The 24,516-nt window shown below is 51.9% G+C and overlaps 1 protein-coding gene across 3 annotated transcripts; it reads right to left on the bottom strand.

Annotated features, from left to right (window-relative positions):
- Nucleotides 1-7,619: 7,619 nt before the first annotated feature.
- Nucleotides 7,620-23,285, bottom strand: GPR55 (G protein-coupled receptor 55). 3 transcript variants are annotated; one of them, XM_047085187.1, is made up of 3 exons: nt 23,207-23,285; nt 11,381-11,510; nt 7,620-11,219 (listed from the first exon to the last, which is right to left on the bottom strand). In XM_047085187.1, the coding sequence occupies exon 3, from the start codon at nt 11,209-11,211 to the stop codon at nt 10,249-10,251; it is 963 nt and encodes a 320-aa protein (XP_046941143.1). In that variant the 5' UTR covers nt 11,212-11,219; nt 11,381-11,510; nt 23,207-23,285; the 3' UTR covers nt 7,620-10,248. The 3 variants fall into 3 exon arrangements, with proteins under 3 accessions (XP_046941143.1, XP_046941145.1, XP_046941142.1); XM_047085189.1 differs by lacking the exon at nt 11,381-11,510 and having other exon boundaries at nt 23,207-23,280; XM_047085186.1 differs by lacking the exon at nt 23,207-23,285 and having other exon boundaries at nt 11,381-11,583.
- Nucleotides 23,286-24,516: the final 1,231 nt, after the last annotated feature.

Raw genomic sequence — 24,516 nt, 5'->3', positions numbered from 1 at the left:
CCCATCACGCTGAGTTGTTGCGTGAACTTTAAGAGAAACGTGGCCTTACTTGTAAGTGGTGATGGGAGACACCCCAGTTATTCCTGCATTGCCGTCACCTCTACCAGGACGGCCGAGGCTCCCTCACCCAGCTGGGGATGACGGGCTCGGGGGCAGGACTCCTGCTCTCTGTTATCTCCAGCAGGTGCTAGGGGACCCTGGCTCCAGGGGGAGCCAAGCCTCCAATTGCCCCCGAGTTCGAAGCGAGGTCTGGGGCAAGGGTGAGGCCTGCAGCTGTCGATCACCAGGCATTTACGGGCTCTGCTGTGCGCCCAGCCTGCGCCAGGCACACGGGAATGGAAAGATGTGAGCCCTCGCTGCGAGCGACGGTTAGGAGGGATCGTTTCTATTTAGAACTCCTTCTATTTAGAACTCCTAGCCCGGTGCAGGGCGCCTGGAGGGCAAATGAGGCAGAACAGGCAAGCAGAGAGTATGTCTGTTCTCCGCCAGGTGCTGATCGGGTCGAGGCTGGCACTCGGGCTTGTGCTAACCTCTGCTGGGGAGCAGGTGGGTCACCCCGTGATGGCACAGGGTCTGTGAAGAGCCCGAGAGGGTCTTGGAGTGGGGAGGGAGGGCACAGAGACCCAGAGTGCTGTCGCGGAAAGAGCACTCACCTGGGAATCAAAATATTGGTGCCATTCCTACCTCGGTTCCATATGTTTCCGCATCTGTAAAGCAGTTCCCTTCGTTTTGGGGTGTTTTTTTTTTTCAATTTTTTTAATGTTTATTTACTTTTGAGAGACAGAGCGTGAGCAGGGAAGGGGCAGAGAGAGAGGGAGAGAGACGCAGAATCCGAAGCAGGCTCCAGGCTCCGAGCTGTCAGCACAGAGCCCGACGAGGGGCTCGAACTCACCAACTGTGTGAGGTCATGACCTGAGCTGAAGTTGGACGCTTAACGGACTGAGCCACCCAGGCAGCCCTTGTTTTTAGTTTTTCAAGTAGGTTCCAACGTGGGGCTTGAACTCACGACCCAGAGACCAAGAGTCACATACTCCACTGACTGAGCCAGCCAGACGCCCTGGTAAAGCAGTTCCCTTTGAAGGCAGGTCCTGGCCACACCCATCAGTAGCCCCAGGGCCTCAGTTTTATGGGCTCACCCTCCCTTTCCTCTTCAAACGGAAGAGCTTGTGATTTCACCCGCCGGGACCTGGCTGCCCCCACAACAGTCCTGGAAGTCTCGGGGGAAACTGCGCCCTTCTCCAGCTTAGCCACGAGTCTGTGGGTCTGACCCCACCTGGGAAATGTTCCCACCTCCTTTCTCCCATAAAGGGCAACTGACCCAAGGCGACTGAGTGGGGGGGGGGGGGCTTTGTGGAAAGCCAGGGGTAATGGAGACGGATTATGATGCACGGAAATTTAACACGCACCCGAGCCCCGTCCTCTGCCGAGGTGCCTCGCTTGTTTGGTGCGAGCCCCCCCCTTCCAGGTTTGCTGGTTCCAGATGCTCCTCGTGGGGCGGAGTGTGGGGTGGGGGGTGGGGGTGGATATTTCTAAAAGTGTCTCCCTTTTGCTCTCTTGATTCTTTGTTTGAATGACAGTTTCTCCCGGTTCCAATGTAAATATCCCAAGACGGAAAACCATATGGCCGAGCACTCATACCAGGAGTAATGACTCCTAAGAGCAGATGATGAAGAGCAGAGAGAGGACACGGCCTGGGTGGGGTGGGGAGAAGTGAGCGGGGGAAGGGGGTACTGGAGGAGGGGGCAGAGGGTAGGGGAACAAGTCACAGTCGTGCCAAAGACCGGATCTGCTGGCGTGATAGGCCCTTGGAGATGCTTTACGGCATGACGATGATGTCCCCCAGGACCTTTACATAAGGTTAGGCGAGGTCATCCTCTGAGGGTGGAACTCATTACATCAACACATTGGAGGAACAGTACTGATAATAAACTATCACATATGATATGATGACGATGATGTTACTGGCACAATCCACTTTACTGAAATATGTTCACATTTCTTTTCTTCTAATTCATTGGACAGGGGGTGGCGGGGGTGAGGGGGTAGTTGCCTCAGTTTCCCCAAACGCAAGGGTCCTCCTTAGAGCAAAGAAGAGGTCAGCTTGGCTTCCTAACCCCAGGAGGAGAAGCAGGGTCCCCACGGCCCACGGCTACTGTTGCTCCCTGCTGTCACAAGGTGTCACTGTTGAAGCTTGCTTGCACAGAGGATGCTGCTGCCCCAAGGCTGGGATGCCCTTGTCCAGGTTCAGGTTTATGGCTCCTTGTAGCCCACTTTTCCACACGCAGGTGTCATTTCCCAAAGCACTGCCCCTGGGGCAGGGTGGCTGGGTGGGAAGGGACATCAAGCGCCAGCCACCTTCCACGCGGGCCTCAGCCCTCCAGCTTTGAAATGAGAACAGCATGTCAGCCTCCCGCCTTTACTCAAGGTCATTTACTTTGAGGGCCTCACTGTTTTTCTCTGCCGTTGCTCCTTGGACCACCCGTAGCACTCCTGCTCAGGCACGCCTGACCCTGCATCTCAGAGATCAGGGGTGGGGACATGGGTGTCTTTGCTTTCCAAACGCCCCAGAGAGCCTCCCCCTATATATCAACAGACCAGCGTCTCTAAGCCCCACTGCCCACAACCCCACGAGGAAAAGGGCACACTGGTGCGCACATTTGCATGACCAAGAGGGCGCACACACGATCCTTCCTCAAAGGAAGAGCATCTATTTCTAGATGCCCTTACGTCTGCTTAAACCAGAGGTTCGTAACCTGGAGGTCAGGCGTGAAATTCAGGGCAGTCATGAACTGGCTGGGGGAAAAAAACATTACACGCTTGTTTTCACGAATCGCTAATTGAAACTAGCATTTCCTTCCACGGTGTGGGCGGGCCTCGCACCAGAGGAGAGCAGACGGTCCCTGGGACCCGGCCGCCAGTAGAAGCCCCAGCTATTTTCGTATCACACCATAGTCGCTGCAGAAATTTCAAAGCATTGGTTCAGCTCAGCTCATCACTAATTCAAAAGTATGATGATTATTAACCATGGTCCCAGACCTTCTCATGCCAGGCCTGAGTAATGAAGCATGTACGTGGCTCTATCACAATTTTTAAATTTTGGTAACTGCATTTTAATATATCAGCTTTCCTTTGTAATCCTATGCATTTTACTGTATGCATTTAAAACCGCTGTCCTGGGGGCGCCTGGGTAACTCAGTCAGTTGAGCATCTGACTCTTGATTTTGGCTCGGCTTGTCATCCCAGAGTCACGGGATCGAGCCCCGCGTGGGGCTCGGTGCTGAGCATGGAGCTTGCTTACGATTCCCTCTCTCTCTCTTCCTCTGCCTCTCCCACCTCGCTCTCTCTCTAAAAAAATAAAAAAATAGAAAAAAAAAATAAGACTGCTATCCTGGGGAAAGCCCACAAGGGTCTCCAGACTGCAGGAGGAATCCATGCACAAAACTGATTTGAGACCCGTGACCTACCCAGAGAGCAATAGGCCACTACTTCGTCTTCTTTTTTGTTTGTTTTATTTTGTTTTATTATTTTCTTAAAATTTTTAATGTTTATCTACTATTGAGAGACAGAGACAGAATGCGAGTGGGTTAGGGGCAGAGAGAGAGGGAGACACAGAATCCAAAACAGGCTCCGGGCTCCCAGCCGTCAGCACAGAGCCCGACGCGGGGCTCGAACTCACGGACCGCGAGATCATGACCTGAGCCGAAGTCAGACGCTTAACCGACTGAGCCACCGGGCGCCCCCTTTTTTTGTTTGTTTTAAAAAGGAACTCACCACAATCCTAACTCAATTATTCTACGTGATTGCAAGTCTAATTCTGAATAAATATCCAACCCTCGCCGCGTGCCAGACATCTTCCATGTGTTGCTGCATCGTGGGCAGAGCTGAAGTAAGGACACTGCATGGGGTACCTTGGCCATGAGCACACATGGTCAGGGGTGGAGACAGGAGTCAGCCTTGACCTTCTGACCCAGCTCCCGAGCTTTCCCCATTTGCCTCCAAAGCCTCGGGAGCCCACCTTGAATGTAGCTCAGGACCATGGCCAACTCTGGCCACAGGAGGGAGGTAGTCTTGGGGAGTCCAGCATTCAGCCCACGGGAGTGGCCGTGGCCTGCTCTGGTCCCACAGTTACCAAGCAACCTTCAGTCCCCCAGGGTCACCCTGGCTTCCTGCCTAGAAGGCTTGGATAAGCCTCACTGAGACCCCAGTGTCACAGCCTTGAGGGGGAACAGAGCCCGGCCCGTGACAGCCACATATCCCATGGGTGATGCCCTCGGGCATCTCTTTCCCTGATGCTGCCCCAAGGCTGCCGGCTGCCAAGCCTCCCTTCCCTGTTTCCACATCCGCCCGTGCTGGGCACTGCACAACTTTCCATCATTTACTAGAGAGTTCCCAGATCACACTTGCCCTCTGCTATCCTTTTCGTCCTTTCCAGCTCCCTGAATCTCTCTGGTCTCCCCTCCTTCTCCTCCCAATGTATTTCGGGGCCTCCTGCCCCAGGACACGCTGCCAGGTTCCCCACGTGCCTCCCGGCTTTGCCTTCGTGCCCCGCTCCGCCCTGCGCCACACGCTGGATTCCCGTCAGTGAGAGCTGAGCCCCAGCTGCCGCTTTAAGGTCACGCCTGAGACTTAGGAAAACCTGCAGAAAAGCACAGCAGGGAGGCTTGTATCTGCCACTGGAGGTGGCCACACCCAGAGCCCAGAGCCCAGCCCACCTTGGGGAGGGAGACATCTCCCCACCCATCTGGTGCCGGTCCTCTAGTCCTCTAGTCCGTAAGGCCTCTCTGCCCTTCGGGGAAACCCCCACCCCTCCACGGCCAGAGCTGTGGTTGGCCCCGGACCTCACCCGCGACCGCTGGCTTACTGGACACAGTATGTGCTCCAAGTCAGAGCCATTCCGTCTTAAACGCACCATCCATGAGAATCAGCTTTGGACCCTTGGATCTCTGATTCTTTGGACCCTTGGGCCACCTGCATCTGGCCCCGTCAAGTCTGATTCCTGCGGATCTCTCCTCAGTTCTGTGCGCCACCCCCCCCCCCACCGGCAGTCCTCTGTGAGTCCTGGCTTAACCGAGAAGCACACACACACACACACACACACACAGCTGCACGCCCTCACCTGCACGGAGGTACCCCCCGAGCTGTCCTTAGAGACGAGAGCTCTCTCAGGGGGACACGCTCTGCAGAGACACTTGTGTGACTGTGGGCGCCCCCCGGAACCCCGTCCCAACAGCCTCCCCTCACAGGGAGTATCTTGGTTACACCTGCTCCACGATGGCCCCCAGAACGAAGGTGAACTCGGGGCCCCTCCACCGAGCAGAAGTGACCTCGGGCTTTGATGTGACAGCGCTTCGAATCTTCCCTCCCAGACTTCAAGGTGCAGAGGGCCACAAGGAGGTTGTAGCTCACGATCAAGGCTCCATGCTGTCCTTCCTGTAGTGGCTTTGTGAGGAGGACACGTTCTGCGGGCTCTTGGCTGGGGGGGGGGGGGGGCGGGCGGGCAGAGGAGGCTCAGGCCCGGATTGGGCAGAGCGGCATCTGCTCGGCCTTCGGCTTCAAGCTCGGGGCGTCCACCCTGCCCAGCCACCCACCCTCCCTTCAACGCCCGTTCACGGCTCTGTGTCCTGGGCTCCCTAGCGAAGCCGGCTGTGGGTGGACAAAAGCAGGAGGGGGCCGTGACGGTAGCTGCAGGGGGTGCTGCTTCCACAAAGCGCTGTTCTTACAGATCCTGAGCCCCCTGCCCCCTCGGCAGCGGGGTTCTCGCGGTGACCCCAGCTGCCTCCTTTCCTTGGCCCTGGGAGGTCGCTGTCCACGGCACCGGGATCAGCGGAGGGCGGTTCGGCGTGGGAATCTCCACCACCATTTCCACGCGGTTCCTGAGAGCCCATGCCGGTGTCTCCACCCCGAGACAGCTCCGCGATACCGGGCTCTCCTCGTGATCTCTTAACAAAATCCCTTTTACCTCTACCGGTCTCCACAGTCACCTGCCAGGCCTCAGCCCTTTCAAGCATCTTTGCAATTAGCGCCTACTTGTGGCAACTTGCCAATTAGGCGGGGATCTTTCGAGTGCAAATGTCATCAGGATCCCGTAGCAGCTAGGTAGCATAAATATCATGACTTTCAGCTTCACAGGGTCCCCGGAGAGAGAGTCAAGAAGACTGTGCAGCCCACGGACCAGCACTGTGCCTGCCAAATGCTCCACGGGGGCCGATATCCCCAAGGAAGGTCAGCCCTTGTCCCCCCAGGGGACGTGGCCCAGATATGAGGTAGCCGCTGGGTCAGCAGGAAATGGCTGTTGTATCGGTCTTCCTGGGCTGTCTTAACAACACACCATCGACTCTGACAACAGGAATTTATTTCTCACTGTTCTGGAGCCGGGAAGTCCAGGGTCGAGGTGCCAGCGGGGTTGATGTCCGCTGAGGGCTCTCTGCTTGGGTTGCAAATGGCTGCCTTCTTTCTCCCTGTGTCCTCACATGGCCTTTCCTCGGGGCATGCAGGTGGAGAGGGAGACAGCACTCTGGTGGCTCTTCACGTCAGGGCACCAATCCCACTATGAGGGCGCCAACCTCAGGAAGCCATCTAAAACTAAGTATCTCCCAGGGCACCCAGGTGGCTCAGTCAGTTGAGCATCCGACTTGGGCTCAGGTCATGATCTCACAGTTCATTAGTTCAAGCCCCACATCGGGCTCACTGCTGTCAGCACAGACCCTGCTTCGGATCCTCTGTCCCCCTCTTTCTCCCCGCCCCTCCCCCACTCACTCGCGCGCATGCTCTCTCTCTCTCAAAAACAAACATTTAAATAAATAAATAAAACTGAGTATCTCCCAAAGGCCCCATCCAAATACCATCATACTGGGGGTTAGGGCTTCAACATATGGATTTGCAGCGGGCGGTGGGGGGCACATATAGCAATTGTCAAGGAGCAAGGATGTCCCCAGCTAGCCCTCGGTACCCAGGCCAGAACTGGGCTGTAGTTGAGACTGTGGGGAATTTAGGAGAAAGAGGTGGCCCCGGGGCCAGCACCCAGGAGTTCACATTCTCCAGGAGCTCTGGATAGGTGAGCAGGGTCCACATGTGCGGAGCCATAAAGGAAAACTCAGATTTAACCCGGGAGAGTCAGACTCGCTCCGCAGGCAGTTAGTGAAGGGACGGGTCACAGCAAAGACCTCTGGAGTACTGGCCCTGGGTCTTCGGCCCCTTGGTGGTCAGCAGGTCTCCTCTGCTGGGCCTCACGATGTCTGTAAAAGGAGCCAGGGCCTTGGGAAGCAGCTCCAGTATCATGGTGGTGGTCGCACAAGATGGAGGGAGAGGGTGCAGCTGCTATCGCGGAGAACCAAGTCCCCGAGCAGATGCGGGGACCTGCACTGAGCCAGACTCTGCAGGGTCCGGCTCCTGGCCACTTGGGCAGGCCCCGGCCCCGCTCCTGTGTCTGCTCACACTCGGCGTCCGTGTGGCTGCTTCCGCCTGGGCCCTTCTTGGTCCCTCCGGCCAAGATTGTTGGGTCACCAGGCAAGGGGCCACCAGGGACCAGCTCTACACTGGAGCCGGTAAGTGCCCCCCAAGACCAGGTCACGCAGCATCCCAGGAATCGATTTATTTGGCAAATCCGATTAAACAAGTCATTTTCCACTTAATTGTGCTAGCTTCATACATGCACATATGACAAGTATGTCTCAGGTTTTTCCAGACTGGGAGGAAAAATAGGTCACATTTATGGCCAAATAACGTCCCCCAGCCTCCTTTGATGGCAGGAATTTCAGTGATTTCCACAACTAAGCTCAGCGTTCGCCAATTCGAATGGGCCCTCGAATGCCTCAGCACCTGAACCCTGACCCTGACCCTGACCTCTGTCCCTCCTGTGCCTGCTGGGCCTGACTGCTTGGCCTACAGTGTGGACCCTCCTGCAGAGCGGCCTGGTCTGAAGCGCTGGACCTGAGCCCACCCCTACAGACCCTGCTGAGTCCTCTGTGACTCGCAGACCAGGATGGGTCCCCATGGAGAGACAGAAGAGGCTCGTGGGCTCCTCCAGTGTGTTGGGATCAGTGGCGGGCGGGTGGGGGGGGTCTCCAAGGCTCACCCACAAGTCCACGGTTGCCATATCGACCTGAGCTCATAGGTCTAGCTTCCCCTCTCGCCTTCTCCATCACCCGGCTCGGGCAGGGTCATGCTGCCCCCAGGACAACATTTTATGTTTATGAACATCACAGGGGGTGATGGGTTGTCAGGGCCCTGCCATCAATTTTCTCCCAGGAAACCTGTCTGGCCCTATGTAAGTGGTAGATATAAGTGCCACATGTTGGACCCCCAGCTCCCAGTGCAAAGAGAGAAACTGAGGGAGAGGCGGTGACTGCACGTACCCATGGGCTCTGACCGCTCCCCGCCCCCCCCGCCCCGCCACCAACCCCCGGCACCAATGTCCTGCTGGATGTAACAGCCTGGCTTTCTTAGAGCCTCTGTCCAGGATGGCCGCGAAACGGTGCAGGGTGTAGGCACCTCAGGGCAGCTTGGACTGCAGAGCCCCTGCCCCAGGCTACCGGTTCCTGGATGCCCAGTGTGGGGGGGGGTGGGCGGGAGCCTTTGGTCCTGGTCACGATCATTCCTCCACAGCTATTTCCACCCTTTCGTTGACGCCGTGTTCTCACCCTTCCCTCCACCTGACTGCTGAGTTGGCCGGGGCGGAAGCAGGAGGCAGAGGGGCTCCTGCCCTTGGATGCTCTCAGCCAAGCTGGCGATTCTCAAGCAGGAAGCAGCTCTGCCCTCCACGCTTCCTCTCCACCACCCCCCGCCGCTACCCCACCCCTTCACAGAGCCCCGTGGCTTCGGGCCTCACCTCGGTAATCACCCAGCCTCCGCCCCCGCCTCCTGGCAGGGTTATCGAAATCGCCCTCTTCTTCGGCCACAAGCCACCTACCTTCCACCCACCCCTTGGCAGTGGAAGCCCCTTTCCCTCCAAGTAGAAAGTGGTTCTTTTCTTCCTGAAGACCTCCCCCTTTCTCACATTAGGTCTCATCCCTTACATCTCGTCCCACTCACTCCGTCTCGCAAAACCACCCCACAACCCATCCTTCTAGTCATTTTGCTCTCTGGAGCGGCGGCTGTGTCCTTGCAAGGCTCACAGCCGCCACCGCTCCTCCTCCTCGGGGCCACTGGAGAGAGAAGCCCGGTCCAAACCGGGAGGCAGTTGTTTGGTCCTCGAGTAGGAACTGCCAGGGGCTCCATGCCATCGAGATGATTCCTCCCATTCCTGGCTGGCTCATTTGCCCCCTCCCGGCCACTGGAGAGGAACAGTTCTGTGGATAGTGGCTCCGAGCCAGCCGTCCTGGCAGGATTCAGGTGGGCAAGACAAACACATGTTCCTTATTCTCCTCTGGCTGAACCAAATCAAGCCTGAATCCTTAGATCAGCCTCTTCTAGGCTACATCATGATGGCAACAGGGGGTCCTTGGCCTGTCACCTTCCTTCCCCAGGTGTATCCAATTCCCTTGTGGCTCTCAGGTGTCACCAGTGCCTTTCCACTCTGTCCCCAATTCTTCCACGAAGCGTCCATAGCTTCACCATGGCCTGGTTCACACCGGCTCCCCTCATCCTTCTGCAGCCTTGGGGAGGACACGGGAAGCTTCAGCTGGCTTCCCAGGCCCTTCTTTCCCATAGGAAACTTGGGGCTCTCTGTAGGTTCTTTCTCTGCCCCCCTCACCCCCACTTGCTATCATCTCTGTGAGGTTATTGGCCAACAAAGCCCCAGAAAGGATGGGGAAGTACAAATCTGCTCTACCCTGGGATCCCCAAACTAGAAAGGAGCTTGCTACATCCCTCCTGCTCCGTCTGTTCCCAGAGCATTTCCCACCATGACCAACCCTCTCGGGTCTCTCTCCTAACTCGTCTCTCTTCCTTTCCAGAACCTTCTAGTCTAACAGAAGGATGGGGAAGAGCTGGGAAACAGCCTTGCTCCGATGGTCTCCTCTTTCTCAATTCTTCTGCCTCATGTTTTTGAGCTTAGAAATAAAGAATTCACCCGTTTCTCGGGTCCTTCAGAGATTCCCAAATACTGGGTGATTCATGTCCAGTTGTCTGCATGCTGGGGAAAGCTCTTTGGAGCATAATGAGCAAAGACAGTGTTCAATGAGCACCACAAGGGAAAGCACACCAGCAAATGTGCCACATCGGTCCACCACATCAGAAACGTCGGAACGCGACATCTGCTACTGGGATTTGGGGCCGGGGGTTCCTTCTTCTGTGTAGGTCTTTCCTTCCTTAGATCCTGCTGGTCATGGTATCCTGGCGGACGAGCTGGACCCTGGAAGGCCGGTGGGCCATGATGTCCGTGCGGAATTCTTTGATGACAAAATAGTAGCAGAAGACATCTAGGCAGCAGTTGATGTTGGAGAAACACATGGACAATTGCAAGAACAAGCTGATGTTCTGCTTAGCTCTACACTCCACAATAAAGCCATTCCGTACCAGGAACTGCAAGAAGAAACCCAAATGGACCGGAAGAAAGGAGACCACGAAGACAGCCAGGCTGGCTGCAATTGTCCAGATGCAGGCCTTCTGCTGGACCCAGTCCTCGGTGAGGCCCCGACGGCGGACCAGGATGTGAATGCTCCTGGAGGAACAGAAACCCATGACACCCAGGGGAAGGAGGAAGCCGAACACCTCAAGGGGGAAGAAGACCTGGGGACTCCAGGTGCCATCGGACATGTTGTGGAAGCACGTGTACTTTTCCGCCTTCCCGTGGAAGCTGTAGATGGGAATACTCCCCGCCCACACGAGGACCCAGATGGTGCAACAGATCCCAAAGATCTTCCTGGGGGACCGGAGGTGGCTGACCAGGAACGGGTACCGGATGACCAAGAATCTATCCAGACTAATGAAGCAGATAGTGAAGACACTCCCGTACATGCTCACGAAGTAGAAGCACTCCACGAAGGTACAGACGGAAGGATGGGGAGCCCATACGTTGGACATCGCCATCTTGAACGGAAGGGACAGCACCAGCAGCAGGTCAAAGACTGCCAGGTTGATCATGTAGATGGAAGTGGCAGCATAATTTGGCCACCTCTTCTTCAGGAAGGTGCTAAAGCCTCGGATGGCCAGCACGTTGAGGAGGAGGCCCAGGAGGAAGGTGGGGATGTGGACCGTCAGCTGCACCGTCTTCATCAGCTCATCCACATCGCTGAAAGAGCAGCTCCGGCTTCTGTTTACTTGCTGACTCATGTTCTTTCCTACAACACCAACAGCAGATTAGACGAAGTTCCTCTCGCTCTCTACAAGTGATGGATCCAAGTGACTTTGTCCCACCGCCATTCGTGCCCATTAAGTAACAACTAGAAAATGCAAGAAAACATTGCCTCTAATCCAGCTGCCCAGGTATAACCACTATTACCTTTTGCTGTGTATCATTCCAGGCTCTCTCACGCTCGCACACACACGTGCACACGTGTGGGTCCCTTTTTTCTTTTACAAAAATGGAATTGTGTGTGAACATCTGTCCTTTTCTTCAGTCGGAACTCTTTCTGTTGAAAGTAGCAACAATCACCAGGATGCCTGGGTGGCTTAGTTGGATGAGTGTCCAACTTCAGCTCGGATCGTGATCTCACGGTTTGTGAGTTCAAGCCCCATATCAGGCTCTCTGCTACCAGTGCGGAGCCGGCTTTGGATCCTCTGCACCCCACCCCTCCCCCGGCCCCGCTCTCTGCACCTCCCCTGCTCACTCTCTCTCTTTCAAAAATCAAGAAACATTTAAAAAGAAGAAGAAGAAAATAGTAACAATGACATAAACCTGACCCAAACTGGCTTAAGCAAAGCGAGAATTTCACACAGCTGAGAACATGAGAACTAGGGCAGGGCTGACGAGCTACAGCTTGACCGGGAACTCAAATGCTGTTTCGGGGACCCAGACCCTCTTTGCATGCTGTCTGTCTGCTTCCCGCCACCCGCATCCCGGACGGCTGGACAGAGTTGACCCCACCCCTGCCCGAAGGGCTGGTCACAGACACGGTGACTAGTTGTTCATTGGTTCAGGGATAGACATTTGACCCACCCAGAGAGGACAAAAAGCAACAGTAACTCTTACCTGGGTTTCTAGGAAGGGAGTTGGGGCTCTCTCTCAGTGGGACTTGACGTTGGAAAGACATAAAGTCTAGAGGTGCTGCAGCCCCTTGTTACATCAAGGAGAAAACCAGGCAGAAAACGGAGAGACACGGAAGAGAGGACATTCCCAGAGGGGATGTGACGGCTTGAGTTCTCCACGGGGCAAAGAAAGGTTTTTACACAGGTGGACAATTAGAGCCGGTCTCAAGGACAAGAGGACCAGGCTGCAGTGTGGCTGCACGGGGAAGCTGGTTGCCAACAGACAGAAGATCCCAAGTCAGGGCTTCCGATCAGGCCAAAGATGAGGGTCCGAGGCAGGCCCTGGCCAGGTCTCACTTAAGAGCTGGCCAAATTGGGGGGAGGGGGGCGGGTGCATGCCCTTGTGGACTTCTGTGTCGTGGTAGGTGACTGCCTCGGTTCAGTGGGCTGTGTAGCTTATAAACAGCAGAAATCTGTATCTCACAGCTCTGGGGGCTGGAAGTCCGAGATCAGGGTGCCGGCACAGTTGGGTGAGGGCCCTCTTCCAGGGTGCAGACTGCCAACTCCTCTCTCTGTCCTCACGTGGTGGAAAGAGAACAAGAGGGCTCTTCGGGGTCTCTTTTCTAAGACCACTGATCCCACCCACGAGGGCTCCGCCCTCAGGATTTAGTCACCTCCCCCAAAGCCCCACCTCCTAACGCCACCACCTTGGGGGTTAGATTTCTGCATTTGAATTTGGGAAAGGGAGGTTGGGACACAAAGGTCCGTAACGGTGGTCCTGGAGCAGATCAAAGCCAGGGCATGTGCAGCCCAGTGGACAGAGAATTCAAATATGAGCCCGAGTCCACCCACCCTCCTTTCTCCCGCCCCCACCTCCCGAGCAGATGGGCGGGTGTGGCTGGTCTGAGGCGCTGGGCGTGCCCGGTCCGTGGAGCACACAAGGTCGCTGCATGTGGGAGGTCAGTCGCTCTGGGCCACAGACTACTCATTAGGACTCTCCTGCCCTCAGTGACTTCCTGGCAGCAGGGGCTGAGGTCCAAAATGTCGATGTGGCAGGGAGAAGGTGCCAACATAGTCTGTGACCAAGAACCCTGTACTAGCGACCAATGCAGCTATCAGCTGAGCTTGTGTTGTTCTACTAGGTCTTTTTAAGTATATGTATTTATTTTGAGAGAGAGAGAGAATGTGCGCGCACATGCACACGAGCCAGTCAGGGAGGAGCAGAGGGAGGGAGAGACAGAGAATCCCAAGCAGGATCCCCACTGTCAGCACAGAGCCCGACGCGGGGCTTGAACCCATGAATCGTGAGATCATGACCTGAGCCCAAGTCAAGACTCAGACACTTAACTGACTGAGCCACCCAGGCGACCCTAGTAGTTTCTTTTTTTTTTAATTGAAAAAGTATTCCATGCATTCCATAAGATATTCAGACAATACAAAAAAAGAAAGAAAAGAAAAGAAAAAGAAAGAAAGAAACAGAAGCCTCTATTGTACCCCAGGGCCTCAGTTGTCTTTTCCAGAGGCAACCACGGTTAACAGTTCTGTGCATACTTTTTCCAGAAATTTTCCAAAGATAGGCATACACACACACATAAACACACACACACACGCATACACACACATATACATACATACATATATACATATGATGCTTCTTTAAATTTGGAAAATATTACACCCACAGCTCCGACCTTTGCTTTGTCACTTTGCAATGTTTCTTGGAAATTGTTCCACGTTAACATCGATGAATTGACTTTTTCTTCTTAATATGCACTGTTTCTTGTTGTGAGGAGATACCACAACTCATTTAGCTAATAGCCTACTCACGAACATTTAGGTTTTCTAGGGGTTTTAGGGAACAAAAACTTCCACAACAAACATCTGTGTGACTTATTTCTTTGCTCCACAGATATGGGTAAGAGAATTCCCATTCTGCTATGGTCTCTTAGTATAATTCCCTTGTAAGCCTTTGGGAAGGAAAGATTTGGGTATTTTTGAGACCCTATATAGAATGCCATTCCCAGGGCACCTGGGTGGCTCAGTCAGTTAAGCATCTGACTCTTGATTGAGGCCCAGGTCATGATCTCACAGTTCATGAGTTCAAGCCCCATGTCAGACTCCACACTGACAGCAGGGAGCCTGCTTGGGATTCTCTCTCTTTCTCTCTCTCTCTGCCCCTACCCCAATCTCTTTCTGTCTCTCTCAAAATAAATAAACATTAAAAAATATGTAAAAGAATGCCATTCCCAAACCCTCTCTAACTGCTAGCAAAAAAGAATAGATTTTTGTATCATCCATGGAGAACTATGTGTTAAACATTTAACATACGTTGCTTGATTCGGTGGTTTCCTTATGTGTTAACTATGCTTAGGGGTTTATATCACAAAAGATGTAGGAAAATGTATTTCCTCACATTTAAAGCTTCGTGCTCCCGAGGTCTCTGCGAAGAGCGCCTCCTGGAGTTGTGCAGTGTGGAGCCCCCTGCGCACCTGCTCCCGCGGGAGGACACCCGTCAGAAACACAAGCTGGCAGGCTGCTTCCTCCCGGCTAAAAATGCCAAACTATCCCCAGGCCTATCTCAGAAAATAGCTAGAATAACTTAGAACCAGCAAGAGAAATTTCAAAAATTTCAAAAAAAATGATGACAAAGGCAAGCCAGAAAAAAAAAAAAACAAATCCCGGTCTCACCGGAAAGTGTTGCAACACCAAACAGGAAGACTCGATTGGCTCAGAGAAGTCACCTTCAATAGCAGAAGCAGCAGTAAGCCAAGAACCACAAGAATAAGAGCAAATATAGGTTTGTGTTTAAAGAAATTCAACGGGGCTGCAAAAAAGAGGAACTCAGGCGTCCGTTTTCTGGCTGGGTCATGCTCAGGCGTCCTCCATGGAAGAATCTACTGCATCACCAGTGGTTCAATGACTACAACTAAAGCGGCCAAGAAAAAAAAGTCAGTGATGCTCAAAGGTAAAACCCAACCCAGCCCCAGCATGTGGCTGAGTCAAACAAACCAAAGAAAAACAAAGGGAGAAAAATGGTCTGACGGAGGCTGGGGCTTGTCTGACTCGATGGCACCGGGTGTATGTGTGGGAAAGAGACACAATTCAGCTGTGTTCTCCGGGAGGACCATCCTAAAGGGCACATTTGAATTACTGACAGACTTCAAATGGCAACTTTTCAAATGGAAATCTTTGAAGTCAGAGAAAGCACTCTATGGACTGTCAAAAAGAAATTAGGTTGAAAAAAAAAAAAAAACTTCCAGTTAACGGCAGAGTAAGCAGAGCATCTGAAAAATTAATCCTCTGAATTCCCTCGGAAAGTTCAAGGAAACCATCTTTCTAAAAAAATCTTCTTTAAAAAAAAGATCAGGAACGTCTCTGGAAGAAGATAAAAAGGCTCCAGCCTGCAGCAAGAGATAAAGCAGTCATTTTTCTCGAAGATCAGCTGCCAACAACGGCCAGTCCACTTGTGCTAGGAGCCAGCAAGCTCCCCACACTTGACCTGTTGCCAGGGGCCCTCGATAGTTCCTGTTCCCGCCAACCCGGGGATCCGCACCAACCCCCCTGTCCACCTGTTGCATTGAGGTGGGGGGTGGGGGGGGTTGGGACGCTGAGAAGCAGACGCTGGGACAGGATTAGACATTTGAGAGATTTCTTGGGACAAATGTCGGTGTGGGATAAAGAGGAGAGGCAGGTCGGACACCTGTGGAAGGAGAGAGGGAAGGAAGCCTTCTGTGGGAGGAGAGTCAGCGCACGGTGAGGCTCTGAAAACCTGCTGGCCGGACCACCGGGGAGCCCCTAAGCTTGGGTGGCCTGGTGGAGGGGTCCCAGGTCAAGCGGGAGTCACCCGGGACTAGTGCCTCTGCCGGGCTCGGTGATTGGCCGGAAGCAACACAAGGACAGTGTGGCCCCAGGACCACCATCACTGTGGAGCTGAAGGGGCAGAGCTGGGCTGCAGGTCACCAGTGCTCCCATGGGGCAGCGGGGTCTCCTGAAGGGGGAGGCTGGAGTGGCCACCTGATAGCCACCCCCGAGGCTGTCGTAATGCTTCTATTTACGTCACAAGCTGGTTAGCGTGTGACGTGCAGTAGTGGGGACGTTCCCAATTCCCATTCCCATCAGGACCATCTATATGTGTTCTCTTTCTTCAGCAGGGATGGTGGGTCTGATCGCCTCACAAGAAGCATTTGAACGGGCCCTGGTTCCAGCCTCAGACCAGGAAGGAAATAGAATTGAATGGGAAGAGGTCACGGGTCAAGCAAATCAGATGTGTGAAGAGACCTGAAGGGTCCAAGATGACCTTTGTTAGTCACCGACAGGCAGCGGGGTGCCTGAGAGATGGGGCTGAATGGGACAACAAAGAAGATGAGAACTTGGATCAGAGAAGCCATGTTTTGTGCAAAATTTATGGAAAGAGAGCCCCTCCCAGATGTTCCGCTCACATCTTTAGATGACATTAATATCGAGGCCTACAAACATCTGTGAATAAACAAAGCAAATTCCTTGGAAACTTCTCTGAAAAAGTAATTCACGACAGAAGAGGTTTGAGGGAGAAAATGTGGACACGAGTCTTTCCTACCCATCTGGGTTGCTGTGACGGTGTGAAGAACACAGAAAACTACCCTCAGAAATGTGTGGCTTCCAGAAAGAAATGGACTCCGAGACGCAAAAATTTAGACCTCCGTGAGGTAATGACAATGAAGAATGAAAATATCAAGGTGGAAAGCTTAAGGCAGAGCATTAAAAGCAGGGAACCACAAAGAGACTTCAGTTATGATGATTATGGTTACAAATGTAAACTTAAAAGAAAAGTGCTGTAAAAGAGGTCACTTAAAAAAGACAAGAGGTAGGGGCATCTGGGTGGCTCCGTCGGTTAAGCATCCGACTCTTCATTTCAGCTCAGGTCATGATCTCGCTGTTTGTGAGTTCGAGCCCCACCTTGGGCACACAGACTGCTTGGGATTCTCTCTTTCTTTCTGTCCCTCCCTCAACATAAATAAATTAACTTAAAAAAAAATAGTAACAGGGCGCCTAGGTGGTGCAGTGGGTTAAGTGACCGACTTTGGCTCGGGTCACGATCTCGCGGTCCGTGAGTTCGAGCCCCGCGTCAGGCTCTGTGCTGACAGCTCGGAGCCTGGAACCTGCTTCGGATTCTGTGTCTCCCTCTCTCTCTGCCTGTCCCCAACTTGTGCTCTCTCTCTCTCTCTCTCAATAATAAATAAACATTAAAAAAAATTTTTTTAATTAAGGTAAAAAAAATAATAACAAATTTTTTTAAAAGACAAGCGGTAATCCCTTAGATCAATTGATGAAGAAGGAAGAATGCCCTTGGGGTGGTGGGGGCAGGGATGGTGGTAAGTAACAGGACACGGGCTAAGCAGATATTCCATAAAAGGAAATTAAAGTTATTGTTGCGGGGTTTTTTTCACTTTGATAATTACAGAGAATGTAAGAGGTTTTTTTTTAAACCTTGAAGTAACTAACCACGGACTATTAAAAACAGGATGCATATCTTCAAATCACCAAAGAAGATAGAAACAAACAAACAAATCAGACCATATAGCAAAGGAGTAAATAAATTGGAAAAAGAAACCGAGCAGAGAAATTACAATAAACATAAAAAAGTCATGCTTTCCGTATTAACTAACGTTTTTAGGTCAGCTATGAAATACAACTCTTTGTTGCTTATAAAGGACACACTTAATGACAGAGACATGTTCAAAGTAAAAGTCCTATGATGGTATAGCAGACAAATCTGAATAAAAAGAAAGTCAGTGGTAATATTCACATCAAGCATTATAGAGTTTAATAAAGCCACGCATCAGAACCAAGGTTATTTAACATTAACAAAAGAAAAATTATGAAGGCCAATAGAGTTATCTTATGCACTGAATAATAGTCTATAAAAGTACATGAAGTCTAATCGCTAGAATCTGAAGGGCCATTGGCAAAGACACGGTGTAGCATCAGACTCTAATGTACTATAAACTTGAACAGATCAAGTAAGCAAGATATAAGTTGGGATGTAGAGTTATATAAACAATAGAATGAATACAATTTGATTAATAGCTCTTGAATTTGGTTTGAAACAGAAATGTAATCTACTCTTTTCTCAAGTATCCAAAAAAAAAAAAACAATTGCCAAAATGAATTATCTGCCTACCAAGAACAAAATCTTCTATTAAAAAAAAAAGCAGAAATTATGTTGGCTATATTCTGACCACAATGTATAGAAACCTAGGAGATTTTCTTTCTGTTAAAAAAGGTTAACATCAAGAAATATACTAGGGAAGGAAAATACACAAGTAATGTCAGACAAATGATGTTCTTTCTTTATGAAGAGTATGAAAAACATATACATTATCAAGACCCTCAACAGACAAACAGGCAGAGGACACCAACGGTTCCCAGGGGAGGATTTACAAAGACATAAATTTTTGCTCATCATCTCAATAAAGAAGCTGGTAAGGGTTCTGTGAAACAGTCATTGACATGCTGGTGAGTATACACAGCTGCTTGACTTGATCATTCACAGTACAAGTCAAAGAAATGTTATTAATCTCTCATCCGGTGATTAGAAATTTACCTCAAGTCAATTACGAAAACGAAGGAAAAGTTGTGTACGGAAACGTGTTTACTTTAGCATTTTTTTCTGATGGCAAAAAACGCACAAACTTTTAAATAGAAACAGGAGCTTAATTTCAGGATGGTAAATCTACTCAATGGAAATTTTTTCTGTCTGATTATGTTATGTTTATGCTGACTATGCTAAGTAAAAAACCCACAAACTACAGAACTATACATTCAGAATGACTTCAACTATGATTTTAAAAGCCCACACACAGGGAAAAAAAACCTAGAAAAAACTTTCCATATGCCAAACATTGGTTGCGTTCTAACAGGTAGTGGGTGCAGAGTCAATCTTTTATCTCCTTCTCTTTTTCTCTCTGTATATATTTTTCTAAGTAATTAGCGGTGACACAAAAACAATTTTAATTTTTGTAAGGTGTAGTAAATGCTAGCTAGGAGAAAAGGAAGAAGAGGCTTTGACTTTCCCTTAAAAGAAGAAAAGTCTGGGTGTGTGTTTGAGGCACGGCAGGGGTGGGAGTGAGGCTCATACAAAATTTAAAGAAATGCTTTGAACTAACCAGTGCTCAGCTGATGAAGCGTAGATCTTGCCAGGTCAAAGATGAACATCTCAACACGCAACGTCTGAGAAACTTGGGAACAAAGCACGAAGTGACAGAGAGGATTGGAAGTCACAGGTGAGAGAGCAGATGCCACCTAAGAGAGGAGAAATGGCCACAGAAACCTGATGTGTGATTTAAAAAGGAAAAGTTTCGGGGCGCCTGGGTGGCTCAGTCAGTTGGGAGTCTGACTTCGGCTCGGGTCATGATCTCACAGTCCGTGGGTTTGAGCCCCTGCTGACAGCTCAGAGCCTAGAGCCCCTTTCGGATTCTGCGTCTCCCTCTCTCCCTCTCTCCCTGCCCCTCCCCTGCTCATGCTCTGTCTCTCTCTCTCTCCTTCAAAAATAAATAAACATTAAAAAAAAAAAAAAGTTTCATCTGTCCACAGGTCAGCCATTAGGAGTAAAGAGCGATACAAAAAAACATTCAAAATGCTGATCAGCAATGAGAGAGGGGCAAGGGAAGGGAAGATATTGAAATAAATCCTCCCAAAGTCTGGACAGCTGTTAATAGAAACAAATGTGGGAGTTCAAACTTAAATAGTTTCTAAATTCGATATTCAGGTTAAATTATCTTGTCTACCGTAAAGAAACACAAGGAAGAGAAAATTCACAATAGAAACTAAACATGAAAAAACTGCCATGTCTCTACGTAGACAGTAACCCCGTGGAGGTTTACAGAAATGTGACATTTATAATAAAATTATAATACTCCTTAGAAATGATAATACTCATATAAAAAGGAGCACTCATTTAAAAAAAAAAAAAAAAAGCCCAAACCCAATCCTCTTTTGCCAGTAAGAAACACAGAGAAAACAAAGAGGCACAGAGTAAAACGATGGGGTAATCTCTGGTTTATCAGGCACACAGAACTCTAGAAAAAAAGGGAGTATGACAAAGTCATTTTTTTTTTTTAGTAAAAATAGAGTAACACATAGACTTTCCAAAGGTAAAAGTTACAATAAATAATTAAAACATAAAACAATTTATGTTCCAACGTGCACAGCAAAGAAACACGTAACGGGAACGCACCAGAAATGCACAAAACAGTAGAAATGGAAATATAATTGTAGGTAGAGACCTTAATGCTCCCCTCTCGGAGTATCATCGATCAAGTGGACAGAGAACTTTTAAGCTCTGAATGGCCCAATTAAAAAGGCAGATCGGTGAGGACTGCATCATAAATCAGGGGAATAGACTTTTCTTGCAAGAAGACAAGGATCTTTTGCCACATTGATCCCAGGAATGGGCCCCGCCGAGTATGCCCCGGCGGTGCCACCCTTTCTGTTCTCAGACCACAGAGAAGACAGCACTATTTGCTGAGCACCATGATATTAATAATATATAATAGGTACTTCTATGCATTCTCTTAAGTAGTCTCTTAAATAACGTGTGAGTCAGAGATAAAATCAGAACTATGTCACTGAAATATTGGGAAAGAACCAATGTTTATACACAAAACACAGAGGCGGCCACAGCATAAGGGGAACCGGGGATTCCTAAGTATTCTTGCAAACACGAAAGCCAGCGAGGAATGATGGCAACCAGGCCTGCATTTAGAGAATCTAGAGGAGGAACACGGGGAGACAGAGGCCTTTGTGCTGTTTTGGTAACCTGTGCACTCTCGGCTGGGGCTGCACGTGGACAGGCAAGGAAGCCACAACCCAGGGGGATCGTGGAAAGGACTGGAGTTGCCCATGGTCTATAAAAGAATAGCCATTTTAGCACCCTCAACGCTCAAGGCACGCTCCCCTGTATGACTCTGCAGAATGGGCTCCAGGTGCCCTAGAAAGAGACCTGTCTCGTTACTGGAGCATCTGACAGCAGACAGAGTGGCCTTGCTCTGTACTGAGCTCTCCGTCACCAGGCGTATGTAAGGACAGGCAGGAGATCCATTTATCCAGAATGTTGTCAAGGGAATTCATGCTTAAGAAAGGTTTTGGGGGTTTTTGTTGTTGTTGTTGTTGTTGTTGTTTTTAACCCTGAACTGGAATCTTCTGTCAATATATTAATGTTTCCTAATGTTTAGTAAAGAGGAGAGAAAATTGTGTGTGAAGAGGGACTGGTCTAGGAGTCCAAAGGCTCCTAGCTGCTCTGGCTGTGTGGCCTCCGTCTGGGTTCTCTCATCCGAACGGCACCGCCTAGCTCTGCGAGCCAGGAGCCCGTGGCCTCACCTTGCCGGCTCTCTTACTAAAGCAGGCTGGCTCTGGGCTGTGATTCCTGAGGCCACCTAGGCCGGTGTCGCACTTGGGGCAGACCCGAGGCCTGGTATGCACAGCTGTGGCATCCAGACCGAGCTGTGTGGCTCAGACCAAGCCAGCCCTCCTCCCATCAACAGAAGAACTTTCCAGAAACACCAGCAACAGTGAGAATGGAACTTTGGAAGGTTTGCGGGCTGAGACGGTCCACCCTCCCCCCTTTTGCTGCCAAACTCCTCATCCTCACGGAGCACTGTGGTGTGAGCCACCTACAAGATGGGAGGGCCAGCCATGGCTGAGAAGAGTTGGTACAGCCCCTGAGAAATGTCATTTGAGGAGGAACACGCCTCTGGACCAGTGTCCTCCAGGTTCCTCGCCTGAAATTCCTGTCTCCTCTGGGAGTGCAGTGTTGAATCCCACAGGCAGAATATAAATATTTATTTGGATGCCATTATCTGCCACCAACACCATAGCATAGATAAACTCATCTGTCTACACCTGAGCTGGGCTTCTGGGGGACACGATGTGAAAAGGAACAGGACACAGGTGGGACAGAGCACATAGAATCTCCCTGACTCCAAAGTTTTGCCGAAGCTGCACCCCGAGCCTGGCGGGTTGGAGTGGGGTTCAGGGAGTCAGAGAGGGGTCGGTTCAGGGACTTGAGATGTGGCTGTTCCTGTGCTAAGTGCTCTCCGATGGGAACTCAGTCCATTCCTGGACCGTTGTTATAATGATGCCCATTTGACAGGTGAGGACAGTGAGGCTCACAGAAGCTAGAGTCTACCCGAGGTCAAACAGATGGTGGGGGGCCTCCCTGGCCCTCACGTTGAGCCTCTCCTTTATCTCCCCTCCCCCAACAGCATCACCAGTATCACCGGCAAGAGCCTTCGATATAGCCAGGAGCCCCCAGCTCCCCCTTCCTCACTTTTTGGGGTGCCTGATTCCACTTACCGCCTCCTATTTCCCCTCAGACTCTCGCCTCCCCTCTTAAAGACCTCATCCCTTCCTTCAAGTGTCCACCGTCCCGATTCACCTGTATCACCTGACGTGACTTCCCTGCTGTGGCCAAGTGGGGCCAATCATCCGTGTGCACCGTAGGGGTACATATAGGGACCAATCCAGTTATGATATATAACAGCAGGCACAGCTTCCCAGTTGCTGACTGCACGGCCAAGCTCTTCCATCACTCACTGCTCTTAAGAGCCCCAGGAAGAAAAAACCATTATTGTTTCCATTCTCCAGAGAGGTCCACTGAGGCCGGGAAGTTGCTCATGGCCCTGGCCTGCCTGGAGCACCTTGCCCAGGGGCTAGAGGGTGATTCCTGACAGCGTGTGGTCTTGGGCTCTTGGTGCTTTCCAGGGCCAGGTTCCGGGAGGCAGGCAGTAGGGCCGGCAGGAGGTAGTGACACGCAAGCCAAGCCCCCCTGGGGAAGGCTCCCGGGCTGCCTACGGTGAGGTTTCCCCACCCCAGCAAGATGCTACAACCCTGAGTCAAATCAGGAGGAAGTTGAGGGTTCGTAGGAAATGTCACCGATAGTCAAGAACAAACCAGCCCTCCGCCTGCTGCTGCTGTTGTCGTGGAGGCTGCTGGGGGCTGCGGCCACCCCTTCCAACTGGGACGCCGAGTCCGGGCAGGTGTGGACGGAGCCCAGACCACAAAGCACCAGCAGGCCTCAGGAAGTCACCCGCCATCCAGGAAAACGAGGTCAGTCCGTGGCCTCTGTGTCTCGATTTTTCTAAGTGGCCCGGGGGGCTGTTACCTGTTGGGGGTCCGGTGCAGCTGAGTGAGCCGTGAGATGTCACTTGTCGTCCCAGCTCCGTCACCAGCCTGCCCTGGAGAGAACCACTTCCCTCTCTGGGGTTCGGCTTCCTTATCAGTGAAATGAGGGGGTGGGACCAAGATGCTTTTCAAATGGCTCTAGCCCCAGCCTTGTCTGGCTGGGGGAGGGGGTGGTGAGGGGGGGCTCTTTCCCTTGGCTCTGGAGAGGGGCTGTGTGGGAGTCCCTCCCCACCAAGCGAACGACAATGGGGCACGAGAAACAGGTTTCTAGGGGGACGGTCTCACTCTTAGGCCCTCTGATGTTCACTCAGCTTCCGAAAAAAACAGGGAGAAGGGGGGGCAAGAACCATGGCACGCACAGAGGTGAGACACAACTGAAGAAAGGCTGGGGGTCACACAGGGACAGCCAGCGTCTGAAGAAGGCTCTCCCGACTTCCAGCCCTTCTGGGGTTCAGGATTCAGAACTGCCGTCCACACAAGGAGTACGATGGTGCACGCCTTCATGTTGAGGGGACTGGCGGGCCAGGAAGGCCCCAGCCCGGGGGACGCGTCAGCCCCTGTACATGCATCTTCAAGGGCCGGGCAGCAGGGCGGGTGTGGGCAGCCGTGCCGGGAAGCCAGGGCCTCCACCGCAACATGGTTCGGCCTTGGGCCACATAGTCCCCCAGGGCCCTTCAGGCAGAGATTTCCCCCACGCCTCCCACATGCAGGGCTGGGAGAGCTGAGACTCACTCATGGACCCTGGGTGGCTCTCAGCAGGGACCCCCTCAGAGATGGCAGCCGCTCAAGAGAGTCTGGGCCGAAACACCCTGACGGATTCAGCTTCGGTGCCGGGGAAGGACCGGGAGATCCCGTTAGAGACCAAAGCACGGGCTATTTTTACAGGCCGGGCACGCTGTGACTTTCGGGTGTCTACAGGAATAGAAACTCCCCATTCTGGGTAACTCATCCCAGCATAGGGCCATCTCTGTAGAAACAACAGCTGTGTGTGACCGTGGGGAGGTCGCCTGACCCTCCAGAGCATGGGGTCCCCATCCCTGGGAGAAGAGGTTCACAGAGCCAACCATGACATCCTTTTAGGTTGTCACTGTATGACTCTGATCCTGCCCGTGCCTGTGCCATGGGCAGAACGAAGTTCACTCCCTGACCCGGGCTGCAAGCTGGCCTGGGAGTGAAGACAGCAAGGCCCCCGTAGGCCCCTGGCCCGATGTAAGCCCCCATGAGTCGGCCAGGCCTGGGCGTCGTGGGAACAGCTTTGGAGGCTGGAAGCGTCCCGGGAAGGACAGGGAG

Source organism: Lynx rufus, unplaced genomic scaffold (assembly GCF_022079265.1).
Source record: "Lynx rufus isolate CCGP_SWC_20201006 ecotype Redwood Valley unplaced genomic scaffold, mLynRuf1.p SCAF_2, whole genome shotgun sequence".
Classification (NCBI taxonomy): domain Eukaryota; kingdom Metazoa; phylum Chordata; class Mammalia; order Carnivora; family Felidae; genus Lynx; species Lynx rufus.
Note: the sequence above shows the minus strand (reverse complement) of the source record. Positions and strands in the feature narration are given on the sequence as shown.

What these genes read in the sequence shown, in the direction of transcription:
- GPR55 (XM_047085187.1), bottom strand. Translation starts at nt 11,211, where the DNA reads ATGAGTCAGCAAGTAAACAGAAGCCGGAGCTGCTCTTTCAGCGATGTG.